Here is a 17,163-nt window from a genome sequence, read left to right as displayed (position 1 = left end):
CGAGGCAGCAGTTGAATGGAGAGTTTAGTCCTGAAATCAGGTGTAGCTGCTGGGATGTCACAGAGCTCAGTTTGGATCTGGAGACAGAAGCAGCTGTTTTCACAATGGCAAAATCCTGCATCAGTGTCTCACTGGTCCCATTGATTTCACAGCCTGTGCAGAGGCTCCTTATTAGCTCCTCTTATTCTCAAAGGTACAACTCTGCCTTCCTGAGGATATGGACTTGGAAGAGCAGAAGGGCTATTCAAGGCAGGGGAGACTGGGTTTCCCAGCTCCTGGAAAGCTCAAAGAGAGCCTGGGCTAGGATCCAGTAGCCTGTTCAAGAAATGCTAAAATGTGATGAAAGCAGCAGCTTCTGCTGAGTTCCTGATTATCCTCTTGGTGTAGATATTTTTATTTTATTTTTACATGACAATGAGGGTTACACTCAAAATCTTTGAGTTTCTCGTACGAATGATTTAAAGTATTTGTGACTTACTTTGAGCCCAGGAAACCTAGGAAGAGGTGACGAGGTCTTCCAGACCTAAGTGGTCATTTATGCTGCCATCAACACTTTACTGCATCCTTCTGTGACAGTTATTTCACTAGATTGGATTTCTATTGCTTAAAAAATTGCTCTGAAGGTAAAGCAGCCTCCTTAGACTGACTGTGCGGAGTCGAGCACAGTGGAGTCTGGTGCTGACCTCTAAATTTGATCAGCAGCAAACCCTTGACCTTTCTGCCATTTCATAATCACACAAATATAATTGTGTTGCAGAGTGATGCTGTACAAAGTTAACTGAGACAGTGCTAGTGGCAGGAATGGCACAGTGTCTGTGGTGTGGGCCTTTGCCAGGCAGTTCTGCTCCTCAGCAGAGTTGCTGAGTCCATCTGAGTGCCCAGTGGTGTGACTGTGCAGCTCCCAGCAATTAGCTGTTTAATTCAGAGGTAGCTAATATTCATGGAAATGTAGGATATACTTGTCCTGGGAACATCCTCCTCATGTGGTGCAGTTATGTTGATCATGTGAGCTCCTTCGAGTCTGCAACCCAGTGAACCTGTGATGATGTTCCCTAGGAGTAAGTATGGGGAATGGAAAATCTAGGATACAAAAGGTTAAACTGAGACTGTCAAAGGAAGCCTGACCCAAACCAAAGCTGTGGTATATGAGTGAATATTTTCCACTAACATAACTTTTCAAAGTTTTAATTTGTGCTTTCAGTGCTACCAACCATGGAAGCTTCTGTTTCAGGCAGGATGAAATTGGGAACAGCAACAAACACTCATCCAAACAGCAGCTCAGTGGTGAAAGCAGAAGCCTTGACTCTGGAGACTATTGAGCTGGTATCTTAAAGTGAAATTGCTGATAAACCACCTTATTAATTAGAAATGTCCTCATTTCTGCTCTTTGCTGTATTTTCTTCCTTCACTTTCTTCATTGCTCAGCAGCAAGCTTGTGTTTTATGTGCAGAGCACATGTTAGTCCTGTGTCAGCAGCCTGTATGTGGTTTATGTACCACTGAATTTCACTTAATTGTGTTGAACTACGGGCGACTTGAAAGCTGCCTCCACTTGTATCCCCTGTGAGCATGGGAGGAACATCACCTCAGGCACTGCTGGGTGGCCTCTTCTGGCTCACAATTAGTGTTCCACTGTTATGAAATGGATTCTCACACTGTGGCATTTTTGGCCACAAACTGGTCGGTTGGAAACTCATGGATGTTGGAATTGAAAGTTACCTTCTGCTGTTGTGATAGATTTACTTTCTCCCTGGGGAAAAAAAAAATAAAAAAAAAATAGGTAAATCTCAAAGTCATGTATACATTTGTATTATATATTTATATCTATTTATATATATAAATACATACAGTGGGCATAGGTACCTCTGATAATCCATCAGAACTCAGTAAAAGATAAACCAGATATATTTTGATATATTTCTGAAAGTGTCATATAAAACACAGACAACGTATCACAGAATGATTGTAGCATAAATAGACACATTCCTTCAGAACAGGAGCATCCCTACTGGAAAATCTTCCTGAAGGTTTAAGTCCAGCCTCCTGTCTCCTCAATGGCCATGATTTTTTAGTTCCTACCACCTGTGAAGCTGACAGATCTGCTTTTATCTGGCTGCAATGTTATCTGGAAAAAAGGAATCCTCAATTGCAGCTGAAGGTAAATTTATTTCTAGCATTTGACACAGGTTCAAGAAGTCCAATGGCAGTGCAATGTTGAGTACAGTCCAACACTTTCTCTTACAGTTGTCTTTGACATTTCAGGCCTTTGTTTTGTTTTATTTTAAATAACCTTCGTAACTATGCTTTCAAGGTAGGTTTTCATCTTCTTCACCTATTTGACACTGTCAGCAATGAATGCCAAGTAATCAATACTTCTGACCTAGGATTTATTTTGCAGCCCAAGATTGGTGTTAAAAATTTTCCCACACTGTAATGGATAAAACTCAGATAGAAGAGAAGGATAGAAATGAAAACTGAGACTCTCAAGATATCAGCAAATTAAAGTCTTGACTTCTTCCCTTCATTCCTAAATATATTGGAGGGTGGCAATAGCACACCTGATCTTTCCCAGAGGACCCCTCTCTGCTTCATGATGAAGAGCAAAGTTTGAGTCCAGCCCAGTGTTCCCAGCTCGCTCCCTTGGCATCAGGAGGAGTGTCCATGGTGTGGTTTGCAGGAGCTGCAGAGCAGCCTGTGGGTCTGGCTGTCATCTTCTAAATCCCTTACTTTTAGAGAGGGTGATTGGAATAGAAAACCATACCTTCAAATACTTGCTTTTGGTTGAGGAGGACTCAGATGACACTTAAAAGCCACCTGAGTCTGTGTGGAAGAGCAGACAAACTGAGGAAGGTGCAGCTTGCAAGGAGAGCACCACTGTGTGTTTTCCTCCCCAGCTGCTCCTCAGCTCCAGAAGGACAGGCAAGTACATTCTTGGAGGATTATTTTTCATCCCCAAACTCTGTAGATGAAAAGGTTTATTATGAGACTGGATTGATCTGGGTCTTTTTTGAGCAGGTAAATGATAAGATTTTGAGTTACTCTAAGACACTCATCTTCCATTTCTGCTGGGACTTCAGAGAGGAATTGTTCCCTTTGTACCACTTTGTACACCCTCCCATCACCCTTCTGTAGGTTTCCACTTCTGTGTGTACCAGAGCTTTTGCAAGTGACAGTCTCTGCAGATATGGACATTAAAAAAGCCACTGATGTGGCTTATTTTGAGAATAAAGGCTGGAACTTTAAAAGAGGTGTGAGATGTGTATTTATATGTTGTATTTAGTTTTGACACTGAACTGTGATATGTTCTTTTAAATTTGACAGAATTCCTCTGGTATGGTATAGTATGGTATAGCACTTGTATGGTAACTGTTTTATGCTTTTAAGAATACAGATGTGGTTGAAGCAGAGATGAAGACTCATAATTCACAATATTTCCAATTAAAACCACAGAATTAAATACAAACATAAAAGGATTTTTACCATTATCTCCTTGCTTGGTTGAAGGATAATGTATTTGAATATAAAATAGCAAAGGTTTTAATATCTCACTTTTTTCTGCTAAACCTCTTCATAAGGTTGTGTGTCTCTAACAGAAAAATATCTGAGAGGCAAGATGTTCTAAGATGAGGTTAAATGAATGAAAGCCTTTTGGATTTTCTGAAAATTGTGAGGTTCACAAGCACTGTTACATATTTTACTATGTCTTCAAATCAGCAGGAGTGCAAGTCCTTATCTTTGCATATAATTTTGCGGTGATTAATATTAAATATTGTGTGATGTTTTAAGGATCGTGGCCTCAACTAATAAATATGGAGACACTGTGAATTTCTGTGTTCTGTTTAAAGGAATTAGACATACAACAGCAGTTGCTCTGTCTCTGAGAATGGTCCCCTGAAGTCCCATCTGGGATGCTCTCTGGGCAGATGTCTTCACTCAGTGTCTGAAATGACACCAGACACCGTTGTTTAAGCACAGAATTATTCCAGTTGTTTATTGCTTGGCTGCTCCTCGTGTCTTACAGGGGCAGAGAGATCCCAACCCTCATTAGGCAGCCCTGGAGGTTTGCCCTGAGTGTGGATCTGAGCTGTGGCTTCCTCCCAGCTGCTCCTGGAGCCGAAGCCTGCAAAGGGCCTGGTAGGAAGCAGCTGTTGAAAACTCTTTAAAAGCTTTCAAACAAACTTGCCCCAGAGAGCTCGTCCCCAGTTTGCTGTCGGTGCCTGTGCTGGTCCCTCCTCTCTCTGCAGAAGGACTTTGCTCACAGCCTTTCATCTGCAACAGGGTACCAGAGACTTGCTTGTCCAAGTCTCTCTTCAGACAAATTGCTCCAGGGAAGAGACCACGAACAGTTAAACAAGATAATCATTAGTGGAAGCATCTGTCTCATCATTCTGGAAAAGTATTTAAAACAAAAGTCTTGAGGGAGATTTGTCTGTGTTCTCCCAACTGTCTTCACTTCTGAGCTGCACCAGTAGGTACACATTAAATTTATCTGTATTCTGTGGATTAATACAGCAGAATAACTGTGACTTTGAACCTCCCCACAAGCTTGAAGATGTATGTGAGAAGAGAGTCTGACTTATATCTCAATAAAGATAGGTAAAAAAAGAGCCCAAAATTGAGATCAGAAGTGAAAACACAATTGCAGCTAATCTGTATTCATTCTGTTCTGAGCAGGAATCCCAAAACTTTGACATTTTTTGTCAAAGAAATGCTGGTACAGCAAAAAAAAAAAAAAAAAGAAAAGTGTAATTAATTGAAATTCCTTGCCTCAGTTATCATTTATTTATTTGATATTGAAATAATCACTAAAGAGCTCTACAGGGTTGATGTTAGAGAGCTGCCTGACTGTATTCCTAAATCTGAGTCAAGTCACAATAATTTCTAATCAATAATGCCACAGTGTTATAGCAGGACTGTAATAAAGACTCAGTCAAGAATTTGGCCGATAGCTTTTCACTGCAGTACATTCTTTAAAGCTATCTAGCTACCTAAAGACACCTTTGAAAATGTAGCTCTTTCATTTTGGCATTCTACCAAAAACTCAGGCACATAGATTCCTCTTGGAGGGGCCTCTGTCAGAAGGTCAGTAAATTCAGTTTATTTTATAATAAAGAACATTTAGACAAGCTTTGTATTATTTTTTAGTTATGGAATGACAGTTTAGGGGAGACTTTCTTTAAAAGTTTTCCAGGGAAGGATAGGACTTGTGGTTAGCATTGTCAGTATAATTCTAATACACTTCAGAAATGCATATGTTAATTTTATAACTTCATTTTACATTAGTTTTATGCAGCTGTTGTGAAACCTCAACAACATCAACATAACAGATGTTTTTAGGTACCCCCTTTTCAAAGTTGACTTTGGATTCATAAAAGTAAAAAGGAGCTTTCATAATGTTGATGTTAATGGATTATTTTAATTAGAAATTCAGCAGGATTGGTTTACTTTAAAGTACACCAAATCAGTTACAGTAAAGATTTCCACCAGCTCTTTGTTCTTCACACCACAGAAGGAGGATCTGTTTCGGATCCTTCCTTCAGTGCCATTATGTCTTCATAATTAAATCTCTCACTGGACAAGTACTTGTGCTTACTTTACTGCATCATTAAAATTCTCACCCTCCTTAGTCAGCATGCTTCAGTGTTTGGTTTTTGGTTTGTTTGGTTGTTGGTTATTTTTATTTTTTTTTTTATTTTTGTTTCTGTTTCTTCTTCTGTGAATTTTGTTGCTCTGTTGTCATCCCTCTTCCCTTTGGTAAATTTTTGTTTTCCAGGGGCTCATGTTGTGTTCAGAGCGTTCACTTTCCTCATATTTTGTGTTGCAGCTGCAGGGAATAACCTTAAGGGACAGGCCTCTGAGATTTCTGTCCTTTCCTCATGTTAATGTTAAGTTCTTCTGGGAAAGGAATGGCTGGTGTTGGTTTTACTTCTGGTTTCCTCCTGAGTGCAGGTGACCCACGGTAAGAGAGCACTGAGCTGTTCCTGCAGCACTCAGGGGTGAGACTGAACAAACTGATCCTCTGCCCTTCACTGTGCTTTGCACTATCCCACTCTTTATTGAATTAAATGTGTTAATAACGGACTTATGTAGCAGCTAAGAAGGAGCTGGCTGTCATTTATCGATTAATTACCCATGAAAACTGGCATTACATGGTAGCAGTAATGGTACCCATGGTGTCAGGCATATGCTACATAAAAATGCAGTCACCTTGAAATAATATGGACAAATCAGCTGGTAACCTACAGAATACCATTAATAATGTAGTCCTAAGCCCTGCAGGACTGAAATTTGTCTCTTAGTGGTCTGTGGATAGATTCTGCAATGTTTTATTTTTTGTTCAAGTTTTGGATGATCAAATTGATTGAGCTACCTTTAAATCCAAAGCCAGGGTTTTCTCTCTTTCCAGATCTTACATGAATTAATTAACTTTAATATTTCTTTGGGTAGGGCAGGGGGGGTGATGGCTTGTGGCAGACAAGTGGTGAAAAACCAAGTTTTAAGCAAAGTTAAAGATTCATTGGTAGAATTTGTATTGACTTCAATACTGATTTCTACAGCAGTAGAATGAAGGGCCTGATATGACACCATTCTCATTGCAATTCTCTTTTAAAACCAGGCTAATACAAGGTCAGCTGCAGACATTTTATTGCTGGAGGAGAAAAGGGTCTGCACAGCTGCCAGGCTGCAAGTGGTACGATGGGCTTTGAGTCGTTTGTGTTGCATTGGACACTGGTACTGCACGAGCTTAGAGAGAGAACAGCACAAACCAGGAGCACATTCCTGGCTGGTGACACTCACCTGGGTTTGCTCCTGGCTCTGGAATGAGAGAGAAAGCTTGGAAAGAAAGCAGCTGTGGTAGACAAGTGTAGAAGCCCCGAGGCTGTATAAAATGGGGCTGTGCCTGGCTCTGCTCATACAGTCCTGTGAAATGAAAGGATTCTTGAGCTCCACACACTCTGCTCCAATGTCATTTCATCTTCTCACAGCTCTGTAAGACCCCAGCTGTTGGCTCTTTTTGGCAAAGTCGTGGACTGAACGAACTTTTCCTGTTATGCAGACTGGAGCAGATGCTGAGGCTGCACAGACCTTGTTGTTGGAGTGTCAGACAGTGGATGCAAAGGATGGCACATCATTGTTTGTGTTGAGGTTGTCAACATCTGTTGTCCTTTCTGCTCCTGCAGAGAAAGATGTGGTCACTTGCCAGAAAGTTTACAGTGCACACTTCTGGATGAGGTAGAACACCAGAGTAGCAAATAAGAGCACAAAGAGTCTGAAGCAGAATGGTGACCTAATACCTGTTCAAATCAAAAGCCATGTGCTCATTGACTGCAATTGTCTTTGGAGTCTAGAAAGATGATAGAGGAAAAAAACTGGTGACATTTCAGGTTTTATGTATCAACTTATCTTTCAGTAGACTTTGAGCAGGAAATACAGGGATTTACTTGGGAAGGGAGTTGTCCTTTGTTTCTGTGCGGTTGTTCATCACGAGTCAGACATGCATAGGTAAAAGGTTTTCATTATCCCCTCTACACACCCCTCCAGTAAAAAAACCCATGAAACAGTAGGAGCTACAATATATTTGTAGTTCAAAATATTCCTTTCTCTGGCTTTAACCTGTGGCTTAAAAAGTGAAAAACAATATGCACCACATTGAAAAAAATATGCACAGGCATTCATTTCAGAGTCAGAGCTATTTGGGTGCAACTATAAATGCACCAGTTGTGCCAACAACTAAACAATACTTTTATTCTAGCTTTATTGTTGGAGCATTTTACACTTCAAGTATATTATATGCTTCTGATCATACACTGTGCACCATGTACTCTTTGTAATTATATCAGTATGACTAGTTCCTAAGGTTGAAATAGGTAACTGCCACTAGAAATCTGGAAAAGTGAATTAATTAATACACTTCGTTGTGTAAGAGAGCACTGTCAAGGTTCCCATTTTGTGTCAAGATATGCTAAAATGATACCTTTGGAAAAAAAAGATATTCATATTCTTTCAGCTACATTGACAGAGATTCCCTTCAGTTTTATTCTAAATTCATGTGTGTGTCTCATGTCAAAATCTGGGCTGTAAATGCTGCTACCTCTGTGCAATAGAACAGAGGTTAGCAGCCTCTGGAAGCACATCAGCATGAGGAGAAGTGAGGTCAGAGCAGAGGTAAAGATTGTGCTGTCTGGAATGTGAAATCAGACACTGTTCCCCTTCTTGGAACAAGCTGTAGCAGATCAGTTCTCAGAAGGAAGGTATGTTACATAAAATTCGGGGCACTGGGTAAAAGAAACCTCTCTTGTGAGACTCATTCCCAGACCAAGCACTCTGGTGGTCATTGTGTGTCAGGGCCCAGGAGGGGGCACTGGCAATGTGCTCTGGGCACCCGGTGTGGCTGGAATTGGCTCATTCTCCCTGGAGATGAGGCTTCTGTTGTTAAATCCTTCCCAGCTGATTCAAAGCAGGGACATCAACCCCGAGATGTCAGGAGGGTGACTGCCTTAATTTTCCTGTTGCATCTCCATCTCTGTAAAAGCTTTCAGTTGGGCTGGAGCAAGTGAAGGACTGCTTTTTGCTCCAGATACTGCTTTAAGAATACGGGTTTTAAGTCTCTGCTGACTGTGAACATGGTTTATCTGTTTTTCAGACAGCTGGACAAAAGCACAAGCTCCTCTAAAGACAAATGGTGTGTCAGTGGCCAATTGCAGGAAAGATAAAGGATTCCAAAGGCTGTGAATATTGCAGTCAACTATCCAGGGCTTATTTAATATCCTTTTATTCCAGCTTCTTTCATCACTTTAGTCTTTGCTAGTCAGAATATAGGTTGTTTGGTTGAATACATTCACAGAAGTATGATACAATAACTTCTGCCTTATTCCAGTAGAGAGTGGATTACCTGGATGTCTTGCTTGCCCTTCTATTCTTCTTCTGTTTCTATAAAACAAGACTGCCATCAGTCTTTTCCATTTCCTATTTTGATCATCATCTTCTTGTCTCCTTTAGGCTGCTGTGAACAGGAACTGAAGATAAAGTGTGTGTTTATAGGTAGCATTTTAAAACAGCTGCAATTTCACTGCTGGACCAACCCTCTGATTAGACAAGTGGAAAAGCTATGAAGTATACTCTGTAATAAATGTCAGAGCAAAGAAGAGCAAAGAACTGAAAAACACCCTATTAGAGGCTAGCAAGAGCCAGGAAATAAAAGAAGAACCTGTGTGAAAAAGCAAAAAAAATTCAAGAGCAGAACAGAAGTTCAAGGGTGACAAAGAAAAGGATCACAGCCCTTTTGGTGAGTAAATACTTTTAGACAGGTATTGATCTAGTGGGCGAAAAGCAGCCAGTGCTCTGTTGTGAGGCAGCACTCACTGGGGGGCTGCATCTGGACAAGGTTACATGTGGGGAAGAGAAACAAAGCATTGCTCCATGGTTGGAACTAAGTCTGAAAAACTGAGGTATTTTTTGCCTTTATTTTTAATTTCCGGTACCTGAGTCTAAGAATCAGCAAACTGAAATACAGAAAGGTTCTCCTGATGATTCAGAGGAGAAATCACAGGCTCACTGAAGTCAGCAAAAACTTTTGCCATTGATTTAGCTGGGGCCAGGGCTTCACTGTGGGCTTTGCTGTTATGAACAGCAATCTGCTGCTGATGGCAGAACAAAAGATGGCAACAGAGAAATATGTTGCAAAAGTTCCTGTCCTCTGCTCTCTTCACTTTTCTTCTGGTTGAAAATGTTATTTATTGTGGCCCAGTGCTGGGCTTGGAGCACAGGGTACCTGTTATTTTCTACCAACTGGATGGGTTGACGTGGATTTCTTTACTCTTGGGGTCATTTGGCTAATGGAATAAATTGAATTATGCATAAACATAAATGGGTGAGTTGTCTTGTTTCCTACGAGGAAACAACACACTCAATCTTGTCATTCCCCACCCCCAACTGTTCAATTATTCCTTACCTGTTGAGAGAAAATTGATTAAGTAGTGAGCATTAAATTTAGCGGTGATGCTACAAGGAGGAGTGCATGGATGTGGAACAGCACTGGCTCTGTGATAAGGTAATAAAACAGAGGGGGTGAGCAACAGAGAGGAATGGCAGGAAATAGGTGGTACCAGCCAGCAAAGCTCACTCTGCTCCTGTTAACTGGTGCAGGACTGGAATAATCTCACAGACCTCAATCAAAATATGCTAATTTTGTCTTGGCATAAATTGAGGCAAAAACTTATTTGGGCATGTCCTGCATGCTCTGCCACTCCCTGTTCTAGCAGAACTCCTGCTTGTGTACTGACTCATAACTACAATGGGATGATTGTGACAATCTTTCAGTATTTCAGAAAAATACTGAAATACTGAAACAAACCCTCTGAATTCACAGAGGGTTGTATCAGGAGGCCACAGTGTTTTTCCATAGTTCACCAAAGGTAACCAGGTATCTTCCTGATCTCTCAAATGTAGGAGTTAGTGAATTAAATTTCATTCCCAGTACTGGCTTGTTTCAACTGGATGCTTTCAGTAAGTCAGAATCATAGAATGGTTTGGGTTGGAAGGGACTTTAAAGGTCATCTAGTTCCACCTCCCCTGCCATGGGCAGGGAACCAGAGCAGGCTATGCAGAAGCCCTGGTGCCTCCTGCACCCAGGACTCCCAGACTGCAGAGTCAGGGCTGTTGAGCCTTCATTTGTCCTTTACTTTTCCTCACCAGGAGTATAACCTCTTGTACTTCACTGTGTGGCACACAGCAGACAGTGCTGAACTGCCCTGTCCCTTGGAGACACTTTAGATTATTCTCTTGTCCTATTTGTGAGGACAACTGAAGACTGAATATTTGATATGTGGGAACCCTTTCCTTTGCCTGTTTTAAGCACTGTCACCATTCATTCAGCAGAATGCAGCTTTTCTATAGGCAAGTGGTGCTGTGTGCCTGAAGGGACATAGATTTGGGAGGCTAAATGCAACTTTGTCACATTCAATGGGGTACATCAGTCAGTGCAAAAAAAAAAGGTCCTTTAAATGGCAGCATCTGCTAAAGGATACCTTCCCAGCCCTGTTCCCAGCTGGTGCTGCTGACTCTTACACAAGGGGTGCAGACCATTTCAAGAGCAGTCTGTCTGTGTCTGTGCAGTGAACAGAGACCTTGAAAGCTGTTCTGTTCCTGATACGTGTAATCAGATACAATTTTCTATATCACGTGATGAAAAAAGACTTAGTTTTTATTGGAAGGAAAAGTTTATCTAAATAATAGGTTGGCAAGCTTTTGGGAGCTCACTGCTTGCAGCTAGTCGGTAGAAGTCTCCTTTCAAATTACTGAAACTTCTGAATCAGTGTGTCAAGAAACAAACCAAACAAGGCTAGTGTTTTTTGGACGATTTTCCAGATCCTAATTCCTCTGCTCCAAAGAAATATATTTGATGCTTCCTTTTCCTGACAAATGCAAATCAAATATTAACTGATTACATTTCAACGTAATCATCATATTTTAGGGAAGGGTTGAGGAGTGGGCAGAAAGAAGAGGAGTTGTTTGTTTTTACCAGGGCAACCAAGTGCTTTTCTATGTGTATGTTTAATGAGTGAATCAGACTGCTTTAGCACACAATTGCTTAGATCAATAATTATTCAAGAAACAATACTGCCTTGGGAAAATCTATGGTAATAAGAAAGAAATCTTGATGGGCTGGATAACCTTTTCAGGCAGGTATTTATCTTCAAATGAAGCTATTTTTTGCACAGTTTCTAGTGTTTTGAAAAACGCATTATTGGATGGTTAAAAAATAATCAGACTGTTAGTGTTTGGAGTGTGGAGCTCAGGGGGGCAGGGAAATAAAGCATTAGTGGATGGTATTCACAGATGCATAGCCAGCAAGACTGTCAGGTTTTAATGTCAAAGTGCCACTATGAGATGAATCTCTGCCTCTGTACTCTAGTGACAACTGTTACCATTACCACTGTGAACAGATAGCAGGTTCTAATTAAAGTTACAAGCCAGGGGGAAGAAGCATTAAGAAAGAAAAGAATAATTCCATGAGTAAATTGCACTTGATTTACTAGTTCACGGAAAAGGTCTAAAAATTAGTATTTGAAATTAGTTCAAATACAGAATCTATCAAACCACGGAACAATAATCAAGTTGACCTAATTGGAACACTTATAACTATAAGCAGCCTGTAACATGTTCTTATCTTGACATGGGGAGACCAAGTAATCTCCTAAGTGCTAGTTAACTGCATCAAACTTTTGCTGAGACCTAGAAGAAACCCCCTGCAGCAGCTACCTGCTCACTTTAGATGTCAGGCTATTCAGAATTTAGCTTCTTGAACTTTCTGCATCTGCATTAAGAGCAACTTCTGTGTGCCCACCGTGAACTGGATGATGAAAGGTCCTCAGCAAAGGACACAGCACTTTGGGGGAGCAGTTCTGTCCTTAACTGTGGGTTAGCCTTTATGTATGGCTGTCACTTTTATTTATACTTTTGCTTGATTCTAGTATTCATTCAGGGCTGTGATCTTTTAAATATGAGACGAACATTGTCTCTGCAGATATTTTTAAAACTTCTAAGACTGGACATAGAGCAGATCCCTGAAGTGCTGCTGAGGAGTGAGTACAGCACTTGTGCATTAACAGCTCCTCTGGACAGGCAGTGCTGCCTTGCTGGCACTAATCAGCCTTGTTCTCGAGGAAGGGTGTGTTCATGGCTTTAGGAGACTTATGGGAAACCTGTGCTAAGGCAAGTCTCTCATCAACTTTCTGTTTGGTAGTTTTGACTGTTCATTTTCCGTGATTTTGGTAGCGTTTTGGTCCTTTGAGGAGGTTGTTTTGGTTAAATTGGGCTTTGAAAGTGTGCTTTGAAAATTTCAAGACATGCTAGAAATGATGCATTCCTGGACTGCTTTCTGTAAGCATATTGTGATCTGGCAATGACAGGCCATAAACATGAAGCAACAAGTCTGAAGAGTTAGAAATGCTTCTCTGAAATATTTTTGTCAAATTACCCAGACAGATTGACAGCACTGAGATTTTTCTGTCTTGCCTTGAAGGGGCAGCAGCTGGTAGTGCTGGAATGGAGAGCAATGAGAAAGGGCAAAAATAATCCTGCACCTCATTTGATTTATAGTGTCCTTTTATTTTCTTCTCTATCTGTCTGTACTCTTCTTCCACCCCAGCTTTTGAAAAAAGTCCAGGATCTTCCAGCAACCACTAATGTGCTTGGAAACCTTTACTATTTTGTATAAACTTGCATTTGTTTGGGCTTTTTCATGGAGATAACCCTGTCATGGGTCATTTCGGCTATGGTTGAGTCTCTCCTCAGGAAGGGTTCTAGCAGTAGCCTCACAGGGCACTGAACATGGCACAGTGTGGCCCTTCTGCAGCTTCACACAGCCCCCTGTGCAGGATGGACATCAAACCCTGGAGCTCTGGAATGTGTACAGGAAGGAGTCAGGACCCCTCAGAGCCTTCAGCTGCCACGTGATTAAAACCCAAAGAGCTGAGAGAAATTTTACAGCCTGTTTTCCATAGCAAAGGGATACACATGGGGTCACAGAGGTCTGCAGAGATTGTCAAATGCAGGTCCTGCTGCAGGGGTCCAGCTGCAGGGGGGGCAGATCCGTGGGTGCTGTGGAGCTCCAGTGTTTACACTGCAAAGTTCCCTGGACTCAGGGGCTTCTCCCTTATCTCCAGACCAGCTGTGGTCATTGCCAGGGCTGGAGCTTCAGCAGGGGAGGGAAGGAGCTCCTTTGGAACCTGATTTCTGGCCTGTGGCATTCAGAGGCTGCACTGGTGAGCACAGCAAAGCAGAGACCCTGCTCAGGATGCCTGGCTTGCCTTGGCTCACTCTGCTGTGACAACACGGCTGTGAACACAGACACCAAACTGGGGATGAGAAAAGGTCTTCAGAGACAAAAATATACCTGTCTGCAAGGTTAGAATCAATTCTGTCCCTGAGATAATGCCTGTTGTACCTGGGATTTCAGTGCCTAAATTCCACCAAAGTTTCACTTTGAACAGTGAAGTGCTTTTTGGGTCTGACATCCAGCAGATCCCCATTTAAGCACAAAGTGCAGAGAAAACATTGCCAAAAGAGATGTAACTGCTTAGGGCAAGGAAATTGTGCCTCTCTAACATACTAAAATTAAGTCAATCGTGCAGCTGTTGAGACTAGAGGGAATGCTTGATGTAATTTATTTGGATTTAAAAATTAAAAAGTCCTTATAAAAATATCCCTACCAAGAAGCCATTAAAGCAAACGAGTTTTAAAGAAGTGAGAGCTAAAGTAGTTGTGCATTAGAAACTAAGAGGTAGAGCAGGATTAAATGTTCAATTTTTTGAGCATGGTCAAAGGCTAATGGTATAGTGCCCCAACACTCCACCCAACGGGTGCAATCTGAAAATGGGATGAACATGCTGTCAGAGGGGGGGCACTGTTTGCTGTTCACAGAGAATGACTTCAGTTAATCAGAACTAGGGAAGATTGTGATTGACCTGGGTTAACAACGTGAATAAATGGGCAGTCTGATGCAGATGAAATGCAGTGCTGACAAATGCAAGGTTGGGCACACATTCAAGGGAATAATTGGAAGTATTTGTAGGCTTTGCAGGGCTCTAAATTAACCATAACTATTTAGGTCATTATTTACTATGATCAGCCTAGTGGGATAGTGTGTTGTGAAGGGATCCTGTGAAAACAAAACATGATGTGAGACCATGGGGGCCAGGAGGAGCCCAGAATAGAAAATACAACTCCCATCCATAAATCAACATCAGCAATTCACCTATAATTCTGTTCTTGCCCTATCTCTTAAACCATACTGATGAAAAGTAATTCTGGAGACTGGCAACTAAATGATTGGAGAGATGGAGGAGGCTGAAAACAAGGCTTTGCTTAGAAAGAAGTTAAGTAATAGGAAACAAAAGGGAAGTATTTTAAACAATGAGTGGTGTGAAAAATACAAGCTAAGAAGCTTCTATTTATATTGCTAATGCAAAAGAAAAAAAAAGGCAGCAAAGAGGTGTATTTAAAGAGAGTTAAAATGAATTATTTTCATGAAAACCTCATTAACCTTTGGGAATTATTCTCTTAAGCAATCATGGAGGCCGAATGTTCAAAAGCATTATGTTATTTTAAAACAATTCTTATGCTACAAGAGGACTGGAACAGTTATTCCAGATAGCTGTTCACTGCTATCTGCAGAGACCCTGCTGCTCCATTAGAAAAGCCCATAACCTGCTGCCTTCTATTTGGGAATCAGAGCTTTTAATATGCACTGATGTTTTTGGGCTCAGTGATGGTTTTTTGCTGTCTAAACTTCAAAGTGTTTGGCAGTGCAGAGTCTCCATTGTGCCAGGGCTCCTACTCCAACATACAAAAGGAGGTGTGCACCCAAGGAAGAAACGGTCCAGGTCACAAACTTTGCTGTAGAAGGATTTTCTTTATGGAACTCCCTATTCTGAATGTGCTTTCTGCATCTGGGATCCCAGAAGGATGACTGAGGCAGCTGGTGCATTATATGGGATGGTCCTTTGAAATCTCCTTGCTGCTGAGCTGAGGGTTTTGTGCTTTCCAGCAGCATTTGAAGCACTCAGGCTGCCCCGGGCTGGGATCCCTTCCATGCCAGGGACTCTGATGGGGAGCGGCTGAGACTGATGATGACATAATACCCTGAGATATTAATGCTCTTAGGCATGAATTAATGAAATACCATTGAGAATTTATCCTGCATGAATAAAGGGATTTGGAAGTTGTTGTTCTAAAAACCACAGGAAGATTTTCCTGGCACAGCCCCAAACACTGTGCTGTAACAGAGATGGTTCTAATGACCCCTTGCTCCAGACTTTTGGCAGAGCCAGATGATTGAGCTGGAGTCATTAACTGAGTTCCTACTAATTTATGAAACGTTTGTATAAATGAGACACATGGATATCTTGTTTCCAGGGCCGTGACAGTGGTAATTTTTATATCCAACTCAGTGCAAAGCTGGATTCCAAGCTGTGGTGTCATTGTGGAGCAGAGACTCAGCATGCCAGTGGCATCCATCAGCCTGGGGTCCTCACCTGGCAGTGCAGTCACACAGCAAGAGCCCTGCTTGCTGAGATGGCAGCAATGCTCTTCATCAGTGTGGAGGGTGATTGTCACCATCTATTAAAAAAAATATTAAGGTAAGCTTTGCTGTGACCTCCCTGGTGTGTCTTTGCAGGGTTACTGAGGTGGAACTGAAGAATTACTGCTGTATCCCATCATTTTCCATTCCTCCTTGTCCCCTAGAGTTAGTGAGTTTAAAATGTTGTACAGATACATATAATCATCTTCCTGTAGCTTCTCTTGATTTAAAAAGTATTTTTATTCAGGGATTAAAAGTTTACACTACGATATGTTGCCACATAATCAAGTCTAGAATAGAGAAGTTTTGTTAGTTTTGAGGCAAAGTGGGATAACAACCGTTGCTCTCTTAATGTCTGTTCTGTGTAGTTAAAAAAAATTTCCTTAAAAATTAGGACATGAAATATGACACATATTTTATCCATAACTTATGGCAATTTGAAACACCCTTTATTGCCTACATAAGTGAATATATGTAAACTTTATTAATTTCATTTCAAATTTAAAAGAAGCAAAGGTGTATTGTAGAATTCACAGATAAAGGTTAATTTAAACTATAAAGTTATTACCAGTGTTGCATTTCTTCATGTTATGGTTCACTTATGTAGAATTGAGATGTATTTTATATTAAACAATGCATAGCACCATTATACAACAGTTCACTAAATGCACATCCCATTCAATCTTTTCTAGGAATTAATATAATTGGACTGAAGTTACAAGGAAGAATTGAACTGAGCCAGTAGGGTTAACACTGATAGTAACAGGAGATAACTAGCCATAAGAAAATTACAGCTCTTCTGAAAGACAGTGCCTAAAATAGCAGCATATCCTTGGCACCATCATAGGAACTGGTTAACTGATGACCCTGAAGAAACACTTGTTTCCATTAATTCTGCTGTCATTATTTCACTATTCTTGAACTCTTCCTCTGAATTCTTCTGTCCTTCTGATCCCAAGATGGCAGGAATGTGAGAAGAGAACATAAAGAAATTACAATAAGCTGTCAGCTATATAATTATACTGTAACCTACTACACTGAGAAGTTACACCAACAGAAATTTGGCAATGTATTGGCTGC

The 17,163-nt window shown here is 41.0% G+C and overlaps 1 protein-coding gene across 1 annotated transcript in view; it reads left to right on the top strand.

Annotated features, from left to right (window-relative positions):
- LOC135418485 (uncharacterized) overlaps window positions 1-17,163 on the top strand; it is an 80,075-nt gene that overhangs the window by 60,114 nt on the left and 2,798 nt on the right. The window contains exons 14-16 of the mRNA XM_064663903.1: window positions 1,202-5,958; window positions 9,000-9,285; window positions 15,918-16,141. Coding sequence (XP_064519973.1) covers window positions 1,202-1,319 — 118 coding nt within the window. The 3' untranslated portion in view covers window positions 1,320-5,958; window positions 9,000-9,285; window positions 15,918-16,141. The remainder of the gene's footprint in view (window positions 1-1,201; window positions 5,959-8,999; window positions 9,286-15,917; window positions 16,142-17,163) is intronic.

The sequence above is a fragment of the Pseudopipra pipra genome, chromosome 9, assembly GCF_036250125.1.
Source record: "Pseudopipra pipra isolate bDixPip1 chromosome 9, bDixPip1.hap1, whole genome shotgun sequence".
Classification (NCBI taxonomy): domain Eukaryota; kingdom Metazoa; phylum Chordata; class Aves; order Passeriformes; family Pipridae; genus Pseudopipra; species Pseudopipra pipra.
Note: the sequence above shows the minus strand (reverse complement) of the source record. Positions and strands in the feature narration are given on the sequence as shown.